The sequence below is a fragment of the Pseudorasbora parva genome, chromosome 7 (assembly GCF_024679245.1).
Source record: "Pseudorasbora parva isolate DD20220531a chromosome 7, ASM2467924v1, whole genome shotgun sequence".
NCBI classification, from domain to species: Eukaryota; Metazoa; Chordata; class Actinopteri; order Cypriniformes; family Gobionidae; genus Pseudorasbora; species Pseudorasbora parva.
The window spans coordinates 31,976,902-31,994,816 of record NC_090178.1 but is presented as its reverse complement, the minus strand read 5'-3'; the positions used below and the strand labels follow the sequence as shown (position 1 = coordinate 31,994,816).

Here is a 17,915-nt window from a genome sequence, read left to right as displayed (position 1 = left end):
TTGACATTGCTTAGCTTTTTTTATAATGACTTATTACTAGAGCTTTAATGCAGACACTGTTTTGTTTTGGACTCATTTTGGTATTTATGGACTCTTTTACCTTCTTCAACCAAGGAGGCCTGTGATGAGAACACAGGCCAGCTGGACATGTCTTAGCATCATGCGGGGAGATGCACCAAAGTGTTTCCCCTCTGCCGAAAAAGGGCCTTTCTTCCAGCAGCTAAGCTCAGAACTGTTTCATGTTTTTCACAGTTTGTAGAGGATTTTTCTTCCCTCCTAAATGGAACATATTGATTCCCTTCGCCTTTCCTCGCAGCACTGTGTTTGGAACACGAGCGTGCAAAGCGACCTCCACATTGAGAGGTGGAAATCTTGTAGCTGTCTATGCACTTTGACCTCTGCGTGCAACAGAGGGTGGAATAGCCATATAGAAGACTCAGCGATTCCCAGTTCCCACACCAGCGAGAGCCAGCCACTGTCAATCTATGGAGCAATGCAACTTGCGCGGGGCCAACCGAGCCCGGAATGGGTCGCCCCGAGAAGGACACGATTTGAACCCTGAAGGCTTGGGTTTGGTTGTGTTCAGTACGGTGCTCCTGTAGCTTTAAGATTTAAACTGTCCCTATAGAGAAAACCTGTCTTTCACACTGTGAAATGGGTGACATTAAGGTGAACTGGAAACATGATTGTGCTTTTATTGTTGATTTTGTTGGACCCAACATCTCCTCAAAAGGATAGTTCACCCCAAAATGAGCATTCTCTCATCATTTTCTTACCCTCATATCCTTTCATAAAGCTTATTATTACATTTATTCCACAGAAGACATTTTAAATAATGTTTTTGCTTGTTTTGTCATTACAATTAAAGTCAATGGGGTCCAAACGCTTCGAACTCCAAAAACAGCATAAATATAGCATAAAAGTAATCCAAACAGCTTCAGCGGTTTAATATAACTCTTCTAAAGCAGTTTGATTGATTTGTATGATGAATAGAGTGACATTGAAGTGGTTATTCATTCTCAATCAAAACATTGATCAACTCATATACTATACAGAGGCCAAATCAAATATTGCGACACGTCAAACCTCATTGGTTCTTGTGTCCTTGTGGCAAACAAGAATCGAAGAGGTTTGATATTACTGATGTGTTGCCATATTTAATCAATGGTTTGATATTTTAACCCTACATTTATGCCCTTTTTAGAGCTTGAAACGTTTGGACTCCATTGACTTTCATAGACAAACACTTCTGAGACATTCTTCAAAAAAATGTATTTTGTCTTTTTCAGAAGCAAGTAATTCAGTCTGGATACATTTACCATTTTTTGCTAGATTTCAAATTGTCATTTCAATAGCAATCTGTAATAATTTAGCATGTGTTCAGAAATTTCTGCACTGATTGTTCAGCCGGTTCGCCAAGCTGCTTGGACTGATATTGTCAATAGTGTAGTGATGTATGAATCATAACTCAGCAAATAATATACCTTTTTTGCCTGCAATATTTCACTAAAATGATGATAGATTTATTTTGGGGGTGAACTGTCCCTTTAAATAAATCAAGCCAACATTCAATTATTTTGAATGAGGTGCAAGTTTCAATGTTTTTGGATTGTGAACTTGAAGGTTGACTTGAGATCTGTGTATGCATGCATTTTCTTTCCAGTTGGCGTCTCAGACCTCACACTCACAAGTTTTGCAGTATTTAGCCCAATATTATGACGTCATTACATTGTGGGAGGGGCCTGCTTAACAGCAGTTTGCATCTCCTTGGAGGACTTTAAACAGTCTAAAGTTGCATTATATTTCATCTCCTACGTCTTTACATTTCAAAGCAAGGTGGTCTGGAGCGGATCTACGCATGGCCACGTCATCTCTTACCCAAGCAACATAACATACAAGAACACTTTGAACTGGAAATATTTCAATTGCTCTCAGTGAGTAACAGACATTAATCTCAAATTGTTGATCTGGCACCAGTCCTTGATAGGATGGGTGGATGGATGACTTTTGTAATAGCATTCTTATAAAACGGAGGGAGATTTTTGTGTGTGTGCCTGAGTATATGTGTGCTTTTGTGTGCATAGTTTTTTTTTTTTTTTTTTTTAGGTGGAGGACAATGAATACACATTAATAAAGCTATAAATGTATCATTGCAACAAAACTATAAATATTGTATAAATTCTCATACATTTTTGTAATCTTGTTCCTGTAATGCAACCACCTTTCTTTTTGAAAGGAGTACATGTTTGGTACTTGTTTGTAAATAATGTTTGCATAGCACTTGCCGTCTTCAAATGTTTGCCTGTTCATCTCGGAGCTGAAACATTGCATTGTTTGTTACGCATATTGAATTCATGAATTCACACACGCTTGCATAACTTTGTATATTTTATATGTTTATTAATGCCTTGAACAGTTTGTGTTTATGCAAATGTACAGATGTGAGATCACAACAGCTATATTACAATATGAAAATAAAGCACTTGTTCTGTAACAAAGCCAATTCATGGATTTTGTCACTTATAAAAAAATTACATATATCCACATTAAGTTCTATGTACTTACATCAAAAAATAAGTACAATGTACTTACTGTGTTCAAATTGTACTGCAAAACACTTTTGCTGCTACTGAGGTTGGATACGGGTAGAATTAGGGTCAGGTGTGGTGATATGGGTCAGTTTAAGGGTAGGGTTAGGTGTAAGGCAAGTGCCAACTGTGTAATTACAAATGTATCTACAGAAAATAATTACAGACGTAGTTACATGCAGGTATTTTTAAAAATGTAAGTACAATGTAAAAACATAAACACATGTATGTACACAATAAGTGCATTGTATGAAATTATTAATTACAATGTTTGTACATAGTAGTTAAGGCCACCTAATATAAAGTGGGTCCATATATATATATATATATATATATATATATATATATATATATATATATATATATATATATATATATATATATATATATATATAATAATAATAAATTTTATTTATAATGCACTTTATATTAAACAAAATCTCAAAGTGCTACAGAATTTAAAAACAAAAACAAAACAATCAACAACAATAAATAAATAAAACCGAAAAATAAAATAAAATAAATTAAACAAGTAGCAAGTCAATTAAAAGTCATTTAAAAGCTCTGCTAAAAAGGTGGGTTTTAAGACCACGCTTAAAAGTATCTATAGTCTGTGGAGTCCGCAGGTGGACTATATATATATATATATATAATGTTTATCTATCTATTTAATCTCTCTCTCTCTCTCTCTCTCTCTCTCTCTCTCTCTCTCTCTCTCTCTCTCTCTCTCTCTCTCTCTCTCTCTCTCTCTCTCTCTCTCTCTCTCTCTCTCATACACTTTATTGCTAAAAGTTTTGGGACATCTGCCTTTACATGCAAATGAACTTTAATGACATCCCATTCTTAATCTGTAGGGTTTAATATGGAGTTGGCCCACCCTTAACAGCTTCAACTCTTCTGGGAACTCTTTCCACAAGGCTTAGGAGTGTGTTTATGGGTAATTTTGTCTATTCTTCCAGATGCGCATTTGTGAGGTCAGGCACTGATATTGGACGAGAAGGCGTCTCCGCTAGTTCATCCTAAAGGGGTTCTATTAGGTTTGAAGTCAGGACTCTGTGCAGGCCAATCAAACTCACTCATCCATATCTTTCTTGCTTTTTGCACTGATGTGCTATCATGTTGGAACAGGAAGGGGCTATCCCCAATCTATTCCCACAAAGTTGGCAGCATGATATTGTCCAAAATATCATGTATGCTGAAGCATTGCGTTCCTTTCACTGGAACTATTGGGCCAAGCACAACTCCTGAAAAACAACTCCACACCATAATCCCCCCTCTAACAATCTTTACACTTGGCCCAATGTAGTCAGGAAAGTACTGTTGGCAATTACCAAACCCAGACTCGTCCGTCGGATTGCCTCACAGAGAAGCGTGATTCTTCACTCCAAAGAACCAGTCTCCACTCCTCAAGAGTCCAGCGTTCTTTACACCACTGCATCCGATGCTTTGCATTGCACTTGGTGATGTAAGGCTTGGATGAGCTGCTTGACCATGGAAACCCATTCAATGAAGCTCTCTATGCACTGTTCTTGACCTAATCTGAAGGCCACATGAAGTTTGAAGGTATGTAGCCATTGACTCAGTTGGCGACATCTGTGCACTGTGCACCTCAGCATGCGCTGACCCCGCTCTGTGATTTTACATGGCTAAGCTACTGTTGTTACCAATTGCTGTCACTTTGTTATAATAACACTAACAGGTGACTGTAGAATATTTAGTAGTAGTGAGGAAATTTCACGAATGGACTTATTGCACAGGTGGCAACCTATCACGGTACCACGGTTGAAATCACTGAGCTCATGAGAGTGAACTATTCTTTCACAAATGTTCGTAGAAGCGTCTGACTGCCTATGTGCTTGATTTTATTCACCTGTGGCCGAGAGAGAGAGAGAGAGAGAGAGAGAGAGAGAGAGAGAGAGAGAGAGAGAGAGAGAGAGAGAGAGAGAGAGAGAGAGAGAGAGAGAGAGAGAGAGAGAGAGAGAGAGAGAGAGAGAGAATTAAATTACCTGCATAAGAAGAAATTAAGCCTTTATACACCATTATATTCCTAGGATGTGAAATAAAAAAATATCAGACAATATTTCTATACAATATAACATCATACCAGTTTTAGTATGCCATTTACTTGTATTATGTATACATAATAGTTAATAATAACAAATTATAATTTTAACAATAATTTCAATTGTTATTATTATTACTATTATAAAATTAATTTACATGATTTTTTAAAAATATTTAAAATAGTCATGTTTGAATTGGATTTGGTGGTTGCAAAAACTGTATCCAGTCTTAAAAACCTTAAACTTATAAATGGCCAACAACAAATTTGAGGAAAAAAAATAAAATAAAATCTAGCAAGAAGTAAACACCAAACGTAGAAAACGCATATCATTATTACCTACCAATAAGGAATATTTGTTTTTCACAGTCACCTGTCGCCCCCTGTAGGACACACAGAAGAAATGAGGAAACAAATTACATTGACTCTCTCTCTCTCTCTCTCTCTCTCTCTCTCTCTCACACACACACCCTTTTATGGTAAGTTGTGCTATTAGCAAATCTATTCAATGTATTGCGCGAACACCACTCCTTATTCAAAATGAACCCGCTTCCTGTGTAAGTAGGTCACCTGTCTTTACCTCGGTATCATTTCCTCTTTATGGTTTCATTCTCATCTTCTGTATGCAAAGAAGCGCATTCATCTTTTATTCTACAGTTTACAGTACAAATGTATTATCCAAAATATACCATAATAACGATTATCACAGTTACTTAAAGCTTCTGTCCGTAACTTTTTTGGGGTTAAAAATGCTATGTAACAGCATAGGATATATAGGATTCAAAAAGACAACAAGATAAAAAGTAGTACATTATACTCAAATCATACTTTAATCAAAAACCAATCACATACAATCAGAACAATACACTTTACACAAGGGCCAATAAAAATATAACCCCAAAACCCTTTCCTCATTGTAGTACACATACTGCTGAATTAAAATACATATTACACAACTAAACACAGATTAATTCAGTGACCACTTTAAATTCAATTTAATTAGTGCATCAATGTGATGAGAATCCATCTGTAGAAAGGAATCTGTCAATCATGACAAATGATCTCTCTGGTTGGTCATAAGGCAAAATGTGCCCGCCTCCCCGAACAATCACCTGAACAGAAGAAAACAGAGGAATTCGTTATAAGCTAGCTTTACGTTGTACTTCTACAACATGAATGCATTTTATGTTGTATTTTTAAATAAAGGGAGAATAACAGTGTGCAGATCTTTTTTGTACTATCTGATATTTTATATATATTTACTTTCTTTTTTTGATCCTGCACCTGGCTAAGATGCTTTGGATGTGCGTACCTTGACCCCCTTTTTATGTTGTATTTCTACAACATTAACTGATGCTAAACAATTACAGTAATATAATCATAGCAAGTAATATTTATTTTAAAAATGTATATTTTACACAATATTTAAAAACAAGATACTGTGTATTTGTTTATTATGTAATAATAAAGCTGTGAGCAGATTTTGAAACTGACAATGGGCAAGGCTGTCACCCGATGCCAATCATTTCAATTTTTAGTATTGTTTATTTTATATTATTTAATTTTTTTAAATTGTTTATTTTATATTATTTGTATTATTATTATAATTGTTATATTATTTCATGTTTTATATTTTATATTGTTTCTTTTATTTTTGTATTATTGCTTTTTTTAATATATATTATTGTATTTTATTTTTTATGCTGAGCTAATAAAATATTAAAACGTAAAATAATATTTTGTGCACAATTATTTAATTATGTCAATCTGGTTTCACAGCCTCGTTTTTTGTTTCATACAAACACATCTTCTGCATTTCGCCACTATTCATTTGTACACTGTCATAAAATACAAGATAAAAAAGCAAAAATTTTAAAACAGTATCTCTTATCCTGAGTTATTTGTGTGATGAAATATCATGTAATTATTGGTATGACTGTACCAAAGCCCTTAAATGTACATCTAGTTTTGAACTTGTCACTTGCTAGCAACTTTCTCCGAATTTGCATTTAAAGAGCTAAAAAAGTATTTTGACCCAGATCAATAATTAATGTCTAATTATTTACTTCTGTGGCAAGTATCCACATATTAAACTGTCAGGGTCCTGATCCCCCTGTTGGGGTTTATTCTGCAATAAACAGCTGTATGCACATTATCCCTTACATGATATTATATTATATATTTATTATACTGATCTAGCAATACTGCAAAACCTCACCTGAAAGAACTCTTTCACTTGTCGTACATAACCTGCCACTTCAGTATCACTGGGCTGGACCTTCCAGGGGAAGCGCATAGTGTTTTTATACTCGTCCGCTCCAGACCAGCTCACAGTGGGCAGAAAGCGCTCAGTCAGAGGAGCTGCAACGATGACATCCAGCTGTCCACTGTAGATCAACACCTGAGTACACAAACACATCAGTCCTACAGTTTAATCCAAAGTGAGAAGACCACAATGCTATTTAAACCAACAAAATGGTTTAACAAGTATACTATCGACAGGGCATACCAAAGAGCTTGTCCTTTTTATAGATATAGGGTCTGATAAATTTGATTTCAAGTGACAGTATGATAAAAATACAAGTGATTGTAAAAACAAGTAATACTCAGTTGGATCATATAGTGCGTTTTATAATTCCAAACATCAAATCCACAAATGATCCCCCCTGTAAAACTACTTCATAAAAGAAATAGGCATGCACTACTATAAAAAATCTGGCCCATAACAATAATCTGATTATTCTTGTTATAGCTGATATTAAAATATAATATAATTGTGTCTAAATAAACAGAATTACCAATTTAACGATTAAAAATAAAACAGTAACTAGTCAAACTGACCTTATGAAGTGACATTTCTAATATAATAAATCCATTTACCCTATAAAGCCTACTGTATCTTATTTGATGCGCACATTTCGAAGGCTTCTAAATTATTAATGTGATCAAATCTTTGCTGATTGATAGTTTGGTCACTCCTAATTACTGCTTATAATAGTTAGTAATAGATATTTAAGTTAATAGTTAGTAAGTATCATAGCTATCAAAATCCAGTGTTCGGCATTTTGCGTACGCGAGTTTTTGTTGTAGATGTCTAAAAAAAAAAAAAAAAAAAAAATTGTGTACTGTGCTAATTGAGATTTCTTACAGCTCTTACAGGTTGTTGGCCTTGTCTGTTTCGTTGCTTCAAGTTCTCTCCCCTTTTTTGTACGTCGCTTTGAATAAAAGCGTCTGCTAAATGATTAAATGTAAATGTAAATGTAAGTTAGATGTTAAGTTTAGGTGTTGAGTAGGATTGAGGATCATGCAGAATAAGGCATTAATATGTGCTTTATAAGTACTAATAAAAAGCCAATATTCTAGTAATATGCATGGTAATAACCAACTAGTTAATAGAGAGAATTAGACCCTAAACTAAAGTGTCACCAATAACAGGTGATACTTTATTAGTAAAAGGACTTTAGAATCATTAGCCACTTTTCCATTAGACCAAACGGTTCTCATTGTTTAACCGTTCCATTCCGGGCCGAGAGCGGTTTGTAATCATGCCGTGCTGAACCAAGCCCTAAAATATAACTGGAACCATTCCTTAACTTTCTTAGAACTGTTCGGACTGACAGGGGAAAGCGGCTATTCTAAAAATGTCCATCTTCAGGTCATAGTATACGTGTATTTTTGCTATAAAAATCTTTACTGATTTTTATAAAGTAAAATGTTACAGTGTTAGTAATATTTAACCTAATTTTGGGGCACGGATGACATTGAGCTTCATATTCTCCTATATCATTGTATGAGACATAAAGGCCTGATGAATCAAACATGACATTCAACAAAAAACACATATGCAAACTTTTTTTTTTTAAAGATAAAAAAAAAAAAAAAAAGGTCTAAAAGTCAATTTAACAAAGCATTAAAAAAATAAAACTCCCAAACCAAAAACTCACTCTATAGTTGTCCATGAGGACGCCCAACCAGGGCTTGATGGACTTCATGACATCCTGAAGCAGATGCTTCTCAACCTCGGAGCCGTCATTAAACGTAAGATTCCCGACATGGATGGAACGACGAACATCTGATAGAGTCACAAATGCAGAAAAATACTCCTGATCTGGAGGTTCCTATTTATAAAAAAATAAATTAAAAAAACACAGGACATCATGAATGAGACATCAATTTACCATTCAAATCCACACCACCCAATTCCCACCGTTTGCTTGTAATGAAATGTGCTGGTACCTGACACTGCATGTAGTTGAAGTAGTTGGTGCAACCAGTGACGTTTTGGAAGTATGAGGGGTAAGGAACAAGATCACCATTCAGTAAGCTGTCAAACACCTGGAGGACAGACGAGATTCTTTCAGAAATAGCGTTTTAAAGAAACACAAGCGCCCCATATTCAGTATGTCCTGAATAGGGTTGGAAGGTATGACAATATGTGGCGATTATACAGTATAGTGTCTATCATTAAATATTTTTCTATATTGTTTATATCGTGGTATATATATATACACCTCATTTACACAGCTACACTGTGTAGCTTTTTTTGTTTATTCTTAGCTAAATACACTTAGTTCTTTCAAAAAATATATGTGCTCATTAATGTATATTTACTTCTTTCAAGTAATAAAGTATTCTCGTAAATTTATAATATGCCATTGAAAATACATACGGGTGAGGGGTTCGAATGCAGGTCGCCATGTTGCCCCATTTCTGTATTATTTCTTACTATATTTTAACCCTCTACGGACCTTAGGCACAAAACTGTCCAAAAGCATTTTTTAATTTATTTTTAAAAATACTTCCCTTAATCTGAGTGGTACAAGACTTGGCTACTTTTTCTAAGTTTGTCACCTGAACATAAAAAAAATACATTAACTTGATTTTACAATGTTAAGTGGTTGAAAAAAAAACCTCCTTAATTGGGCCTTCGTGGACAAAAATGTCCACCCATAGGAATCAATGGGAATTTAATAGATTTCAGAGCTTTTTCATTTTTATTTGTCCAAAAAAAAAAAAAAAATCCAACACAATGATGATCATACATACACAGAAATGAAGGTGTGAGTCTCTACAACATTCTGAATGTGGCAAACACTCACTCACACATGCATGCACACACACACACACACACACACACACACACAAAGCATTTAATGAGCCTATAACAAAGCGTTTTTTTTTTTAATTCACTGTCACTGACACATACAAAAACAAAGAATTGAATGAGCCAATGACAGACACACAGTAACCTCCTGCCACAAGTGCATGTAAGCATGCAACCTAAATTTGTTCAACCTTTCTGCTAACCTGTTTACACTAAGCAGAAAGTTAACACTTTTTGTTGTTGTTGTTGTTGTTGTTGCTATTGTTAGGTTCATTGTTATTCTTACCTGTTTGTTCCATTAACCTTTTTGAGTTATTTAAATTTAATGATTTTGTAAAAAAAAAAAAAAAAAATGGTACATGATCTCCTACTTTGTCATTTTCTTATTGCATGGTTAGATTTTTCTAAGCATGTTTTGGCATATTTTTATAGTCTAAAACAACAACAAAATTTTTTTTTTTAATTTACAATTTTAACTTGTGATAAAATGTAAAATTTAAGAGGTTAAATTCGTTAAAACATTGGTTTATAGAGTTCAGCCTTCATGCAGCTATGCATATTGCAGCCATTGGGTACTATTATTGCCATCTAGTGGCTACTGAAAATTATTAATTTTATACCAACATAGGTCACCAGATGTCACCAAAGTCATCACATTTTTAGGGTTTGGCTCTCTGAACATACTGGAATTGTTTGTTTCACTAAAATTAAGTTACTAATAAATATATAAAAATAAATATATAAAATAGATATGTTTTACATAAAAATATGGTACTTTTAGTGGTAAATAAATTAAAAAATTCAAAAAAAAAAAAAAAAAAAAACTGCATCAATGGATAGTTTTTATATTATTGAAGATATTGATATAACATTTATTTAAAAACATTTTTTGAGGTCACACCTCAGACCCCCGTGGACAAAAGTGTCCACTAAGGACCAATTAAGGGCAGTTAAGTGAAGGTCTTTACAAATGCCTATTCTTAATAACAAAAATAACTATATTGTGATTTGTATTTTTATCGTGAAATATGATTTGTCAAATTGCCCACCCCTAGTCCTGAACTCTGACTCACCTCAAAGGCCTCCACCCATCTCTGCTCCTGGATGAGTTTGACTCCTGCATCTGTCTGCAGCTTCACATGCTGCCTCTGCAGCTCATCCACGAGGCCCGTCTGATAGAGGAAATCTGCATAGCCTCCCAGCATCTGAGACAGAGGATAGATGAGATTAAAGTCCGCACTTGAAATAAGTATATAGTCAGTCAAATTGATATGTATAGCATTTTTCACAATGTTTCAAAGCAGCTGTAAAGAAAGTCATACAGGCCAAGCACACACTGGTGTTAAATTTGTTTGTTAGATCTCTCCTTTCAGTGTTTAATGCTGTTCTATACACAGTGTTTTTGTAATTTAAATGAGTGACAACTACATTCTACAACCGAATTAACCCCCCAAAAATTAATGTAGCAACAACTGCATTTAAATAAATTCTACACGGTGTGTATAAAACCAAACTGAACAACTAGTAAATTACTGGGTCATGGTCGAGCATCGCTCGCATACAAGAGTGACTGTTTTGTCCACGCTTTTTGATCATCGCTGTTGTAATGTATCTGGAGACCAAAATGTGTATCATCGTGGAAAGATACGTTAACCTAAATCTGTCTTTTTTGTTTTACACGTTATTTTCAATACGTCATCAGATTTGAGATAATTTTTTTAAATTAAGAACTGTGTCACCCCTACTCTGTACAAACATGGATACATTTTCCGTGGGACTCGCTCCTGCATTTAAATGCAGTTGTCACTCTTTAAAGCATGTACGTGGCTAATGTTATGTTAATAATGCCTATAGAGCAAGTTCAGTGCAACAGCACTTCTGTACATCATAATTATCTGGCATGTAATGCTTTTTAAGGAAATATCCTTTTATTCACCAGCTCAGGGTCACATAGACCATCTCCAATGGCCACTCCTTTGAAGTTGATCTTCACTTTGGCAGAAGGATTGTTCTTGTGGATGTAGTAGCCAATCGCTGGAACATACTTTCCCGCATATGACTATGGGTTTAAAATGTTAAATCATGTAATGTAAACACACTGTTCCGGCTGTATACGAGTAGGATTCTGAATGTATAAATCCAAAATGAGGTCCTTTTCCTCACCTCGCCTGTAGCGTAGAATGGATTAGACTGGAACTCACTGAATATCTGAAAGAACTGAGTCAGGGCACTGAGGAGAAAAAGTAAACAAAAAAAACAGTAATATACATCACAGACACACACACACACACACACACACACACACACACATCTCACATTGTCTTAGTTCCCTAGTCATTGTACCTGTACAAGTCTCTGCCCACATCATCCTGGTTTTGAGCAAATCCTCTGTCATCCTCAGTGAAACTCCATCCTGTCCCAACCTTAGAAATAAGCATTTAAGATAAATAGTTGAATTGAAACCTGCCGTAAAGATACTGGCCACACACTGAATTCGTATATTTACAGTAGGGCTGTCGATTGATTACAATAAATGTGATCTACTTTAATCAGTTCCTTCTTTAAGAAATAGTGCATGCAATAATTAGATTCTGTGTGGAAGACATTTAAGACAGGATATATGCGTATCTTATATAAAGAAAGATTAATGCAACAATACTCTTTAATCATTGGCTTTGATTCAGACAGTGTTATTTTGCTCTCATGGAGTAAAAAGCATCAAAGCTCCCCACAAATGCACGCTGCAATTTATCATTACACACATCACAATATACACATGGTTTTGAGAGAACATATGCAATGCAGAAACTCTTACAAAAAATAAAATAAAACAGGCACTGACTGAAGTGCCTGTCATGGGAAATCTAACGGTCATGAATAATTCTCATAGGATAAGGACACGCCGTTTCATGAATAATTATGAGACACAGATGAGGTATCGATGTACTATAGTACAAGAAAACATCACATCCTGTGACGTTGACACAAAAACAAATTGAAACCCAGGCAATAGCTATATATTTATAATAAAATAAAAATACTGAAATAAACTAGTTTTCTCCAACAATTTAAAGCAGCACTAGGTAACTTTTCAACCTTCATAATATATTTTTTAAGACTCTTGTGATGATAAATCGACTTACAATAGGTTAAATGACACGTCTGCCATAGCCTGATGGGGTCTGTATCGTTTTTAATCGTACTTTTAAACTTCGGGTTTCGGGTAGTAACCCGAGAACAAAAAGAACTACAAAATTCGACTGCTTTACGGCATATACGTCACTTCCACCAACACCCACACTTCCTTAAATTTGGACGTGTGAGCCCAACTTTGTTCGTCGGATAATAAAGTCATGTCCGAAGCAGCACAGACAAATAAGAAAGAAAAGGTTTTGTTGGAGGAAAGCAATAAGAGGAAACGAGAAAGTGATGGGATTAAAGGCAGGACGAGGATCAACATGTGACCAGCGTTTGCTCGTCGGCGTGAGCTGAAGGAGGCGTGCCCGACCTACTGTCATGCTTGTTACGGTGAGCTACCACTCAAACATTGAACTGAAGTATCATATAGATTCTGTAAAACGGTAACCAATAGACTACTATAATGACGCTGGCTTGTAAATGTGAGCATCGTGATTATTTGGCGTTTGAAAAAAATAAAACCCATGAAATTATATTCATATGACATGCTAAAACATGCCACTGACTGTAACGTTACCTGGGATGAAGACATTTCACACGCGACGCCAGAAGAACTCTGAACTCCTCTTGCAGTGTTCAGGGGAACTGTTAGTGCTGCACCGACCCACGGCGCCACTTTTATGAAGTTATTTGGCCTGCACCGCACCACTGTATATATTTTTACAACCCGCCGCGCACCCGCGACCATTAAATAGACATACGGGGTCCGCGGGTTATGAGACGACCGACACATCACTAGTTCAGGGCTATCAGGGTTGTCATGTCAAAAAATGCACGCGCGATGGCATCCCCTGTTGTAGGATGACAGATCTTACGACAGTAGTTGAGGACATTATTTTTTCCAAACTGTAGGGGGACCCCGAGAGCAAAAGTAGCCAAGTGCGGCTTTAAACTAATGGATGGTAACAATGAGTATGTTTACATGCACACCAGTAAACTGATTACTCACAAATATTAACTTATTGTAATAACCAGTTTTCCTCATTTACATGCAGTAAACTGACAATGCAAGTAAACTGTGTTTACATGACTTAATTAATAAACCGGGTTATTTCCTTGTAGTGACGTCAAATGTTAAGTCAGTTGTGATGTTAAATAAAGCGTGCACCATGTCAGCGGGAGATTTACGGCTCATATGATCCCAACGCAGTCATGCAGCGTTTTGACTGAACCTCTACTTCTGCTGCATGAGATGAGTACACATCATAAAAGAGTCTGGGTTTGTGATGTATGTCCTTATTTCATGCAAAATGCTAGCTCGCTTTGTCTGGATGTGTTTAAATCTGCTCTAAGTTTGCGTTTTTTGTCACCTATCACACATGCACACTTCAGTAAGCCGACAGCAAGCAGGTTAATGCGTTTAAATGCCGCGCGAAATCGGGGTAAAAAGCAAAAAACTACCCGTTCCAACCGGTTTATGCTTACGCCGTTTATGACCTTACTCGGATAAAAGAAAATAAATCCATTGTCGGCTTATTAGGCATAATCGGCTTAAGAACATGCATGTAAACGCACCCATTGTCTTCTATCATGTTCAACACGCATAATTAAAAATCTCTAATTTGTTTAGGATTTCATGAAAAAGAAACTACCTTTTCAGCCATTTTCATTTTACATTTTCATTTCTATCCGAGTATAAAATAATTAAAATACACTGAACTCACCGGGTTGTCGACGTAGAGAACGGAGTACCGTGATGTCCAGGGGAAATCTCTATAACCCACTGCAAGAAGACAGTAAAAGGTCAGACATTGCAATCTTTCAAAGGGAATTTAATATATTTATATCAGAAGTGGTTTTAAAACAAGAATAGGGTTCAGATATTTGACCTTGCTGTTTGTGAATGTAAAAGGTCTGCAAAGTTTCTAAAATTAAAGTGTGCACTAAATGGACTTTCTTTCTCCCAAGAGAAAGAACCGATTCTGAACTACCTGAAATGCCTTGTCAGCATTTTCCAACCTTACTTCCTTTGTAACAAATTTGCAAAATGCAAGTCTATGGTCTTCATTGGCTGCCTGTGAACAACTGCTCTGTCCAAATACCCACACTTGCAGTCTTAGCCACTTGAGAGCGCGTGATCGCGGCAGGAAGTGAGTGTGCAAAACTGTCCCATGTAATAAAAATGCCAAAGTGCAGTTCCCTTAATGCAAAACAAACCCACACATCTCGAAAACCGCTTTGGAGACTAAGCGTATCCCATCATGCATCATGTTAGGGGAATCACGAGCACGGGAATCGTAAGATTTAGAGGAAAACATTGCACTGCAAGTTAAATTATTTCGATATTACACTACATATAATTTGGTAGTACAACAAAGTGTTGCACATTTTATTGGTTGTACTTTGTACATTTTAAACTGCTTTTTGCACTTTATTAGAAGTACCACAATTTTAAAATTGTGTCTTCTGTTAGTTCCCTAGTGACTACTGAACAGACATTTAGAATATTTTAAAATATTGAAAATAAAAATTTCTCTATGAACAACACTATAAATGGCTCCCATTGGGTAATAAAAAGTTATATACACTTGCAGTCTTCACAGGATCAAATACAGGAAATACATTATGCAAGTAGACAAGTGGTCAAGTGCAAAGACCGCAAGTGTGGGTATTTGGATAGGGCAAACATCTACTCAATTCAATCATCTACTCAATCATCTCCTCTATTGTAACCCACCCTCAAACACTGTAGTTGTATCTGAGGCCTGGAAGAGTTTGATTTGTGTTGTCGACATGCCAAGACGACGCTGTTTTCTGCGCTGCGAAAGCAAATCTGGTACAGTAAAATGGACACCATCCCTACGGTTCATATCACTGTGTAAGTGCTGAGGAAGCCTCCAGAGCTAAAATTCAGATGGTAATGAGCATTTTGTTCCTGACACACACTGTAAGTGGTAGACCAATCACAACAGACTGGGCCATCTGACCAATAAGAGCAGAGTAGGCTCTTAGAAAGGAGCGGTTTACAAAGATAATTCTTCATTAACCAGTTCAGACACCGCGAGAAAAGGGTGATGCTGCAATGTATATTATGAGAAAATTAACATGTTTTTTGACCTTGGATGCACACAAAACATTGTAGAAGACCTTCAAAACAAAATTAGGAAGATATCTAAAATAGCATAACAGGGGCACATTAAGCAAAACAATCCTTTCTGGCCTAAGAACATGTATAATTGAATGTGCATAAGACAGAAAAAAACATGCCATTCTCCGACATACTGGAACACATTATACGGATGTTTGTACTCACATGTGAGGTTCTTATGTACAAAATATGGGCCGTGCTCCACAAACAAGCCAAACATAGAGGTGCCTCCAGGTCCTCCCTGCAGCCACAACAGCACTGGAGCCGTCTCCGGTCTCTCCTAAACACAGAAAAACAGTGCACGGTCAACATCAATAACATCACTCTAAATCAAAAAAAATTTGGTGGACTGTGCAATTTGTTGTGAACGACCTCTGAAAGCACCTGACTCGAGTGATGCCAGCTGACGCAGAAGATGCAGTCAGCAGATCTGTCTTATCTTTAGTGCTGTTCGTATGCAGCGTAAAACAAACCAAGTGTATAACATTATATTACCTGGGCAGGGAAGAACCAGAAGAAAAGGTTACTGTTGTAGGTCTTGTTCACAGTGAGATATCCTGAGAAACTCTTGACATTGGCACCAGGAAGGGGTCCCACCAAACTAAGTTTTTTGGCTGCATATCCACAAAACATAAATTAATTTGTATTAGCATACAGGTCATAAAGTTGATATTAGTGATATTAGTTTTAAATGATATTAGTTTTAAAGTCAAATAGAGTATTCTTATTTTTGTAATGGAATATTGCAAGTGTTTATTACATTTATTTATCTGTGCACATAATTTTTTCATTAATTTGCCCTCATAATCAACTGTAAACAACCATCCGATCAATTCCCAATGGAGGGAGAAACAAATCTTGTAAGGCCTTTCACTCAAATATGTGGCAATATAGAAGAAAAGACTTATCACAACTTCCATCTGGCTTTAATTTGAGTTCAACTGATCTATCACTTTCTCATTAACTTATGCATATCGGAAAAAACATATTTTAAAGGCATGCTTGCTCATTTGACCCTATTATGATTAACTTCTCCTATTCAGCAAATGATGAATGAAGGCTCGAGGAATTGTAACAATTTTATGCAAACAACATGCATACCTTCTTCTATCTTGCCAGCCTCTAGATAGGGGGTGAGCATCAGAGGTTTGCCCGGGTCAACTCCAAAATGTGTGCCGCTCACACGGCGTGATTTGCGGCAGAAGAATGAAGAACATCCGCGGGAGCAGACGGGCTCCAGCGCAGCCCAGAGGAAGAGCAGCCTCAGCGTTTGCTTCAGCATTATGGAGATTTAACTGCAGACAGCATGGAAATATAACACGGGGATCAATGATCAAGCATGATATTAAAAGGCTCATATTACCCACTACCTGGCTTTACATGTCTAAACACATCAGACGAGAGATACAACGACAGATCTCCAGTCAGTCTGTCCACAAATACGGATCATTAACTTACTGCGACACATTGTTATGCATTAATCAACAGAAAATTAGCAAAAACAGTAGGCTGTTAAGAGCTGATATCAAATCAAACACGTGCTTATTCAAACAGATCTTATTTTCCTCATCAATAATAAGTTACCTTGAAGCCAAATGGCAATCAGAAATCCAGAAACATCAGCATGCATGAAAGAAACTGAAGTAAAAGATCAGGTTGTTGTCACATGACTATGGGAGCTGTGTCATGTGATCGCAGTGACCCAGGAACTTCAGTCGGGAACATTGACCCCTAGCGGACCATTTGAGAGATGCAGTCCCCAACCCACATACCAGCTTTTCCAAAATATTAATTATGCATTTAGAACACAAGTAAATAATAATTCTCAGTTTTTTGTTTTTTTGAAAAGTCATTGACAACAAAAAAGTCAATGAA

The 17,915-nt window shown here is 36.2% G+C and overlaps 1 protein-coding gene across 1 annotated transcript; it reads right to left on the bottom strand.

Annotated features, from left to right (window-relative positions):
* Positions 1 to 5,457: 5,457 nt before the first annotated feature.
* On the bottom strand, positions 5,458 to 17,748 carry cpvl (carboxypeptidase vitellogenic like). The gene is made up of 13 exons (XM_067449071.1): positions 17,625 to 17,748; positions 17,142 to 17,335; positions 16,536 to 16,654; positions 16,206 to 16,320; positions 14,617 to 14,675; positions 12,098 to 12,177; positions 11,918 to 11,984; positions 11,691 to 11,813; positions 10,828 to 10,959; positions 8,887 to 8,985; positions 8,595 to 8,768; positions 6,869 to 7,051; positions 5,458 to 5,762 (listed from the first exon to the last, which is right to left on the bottom strand). Exons 2-13 carry the CDS (start codon positions 17,320 to 17,322, stop codon positions 5,658 to 5,660), a joined length of 1,437 nt encoding a protein of 478 aa, XP_067305172.1. The 5' UTR covers positions 17,323 to 17,335; positions 17,625 to 17,748; the 3' UTR covers positions 5,458 to 5,657.
* Positions 17,749 to 17,915: the final 167 nt, after the last annotated feature.

Coding starts and splice junctions, on each gene's coding strand:
- cpvl (XM_067449071.1), bottom strand. CDS start 17,322: ATGCTGAAGCAAACGCTGAGGCTGCTCTTCCTCTGGGCTGCGCTGGAG. Junction 8,986..10,827: donor GATGGGTGGAGGCCTTTGAG/GTGAGTCAGAGT, acceptor TCTGTCCTCCAG/GTGTTTGACAGCTTACTGAA. Junction 8,769..8,886: donor TCAACTACATGCAGTGTCAG/GTACCAGCACAT, acceptor TTTTATAAATAG/GAACCTCCAGATCAGGAGTA.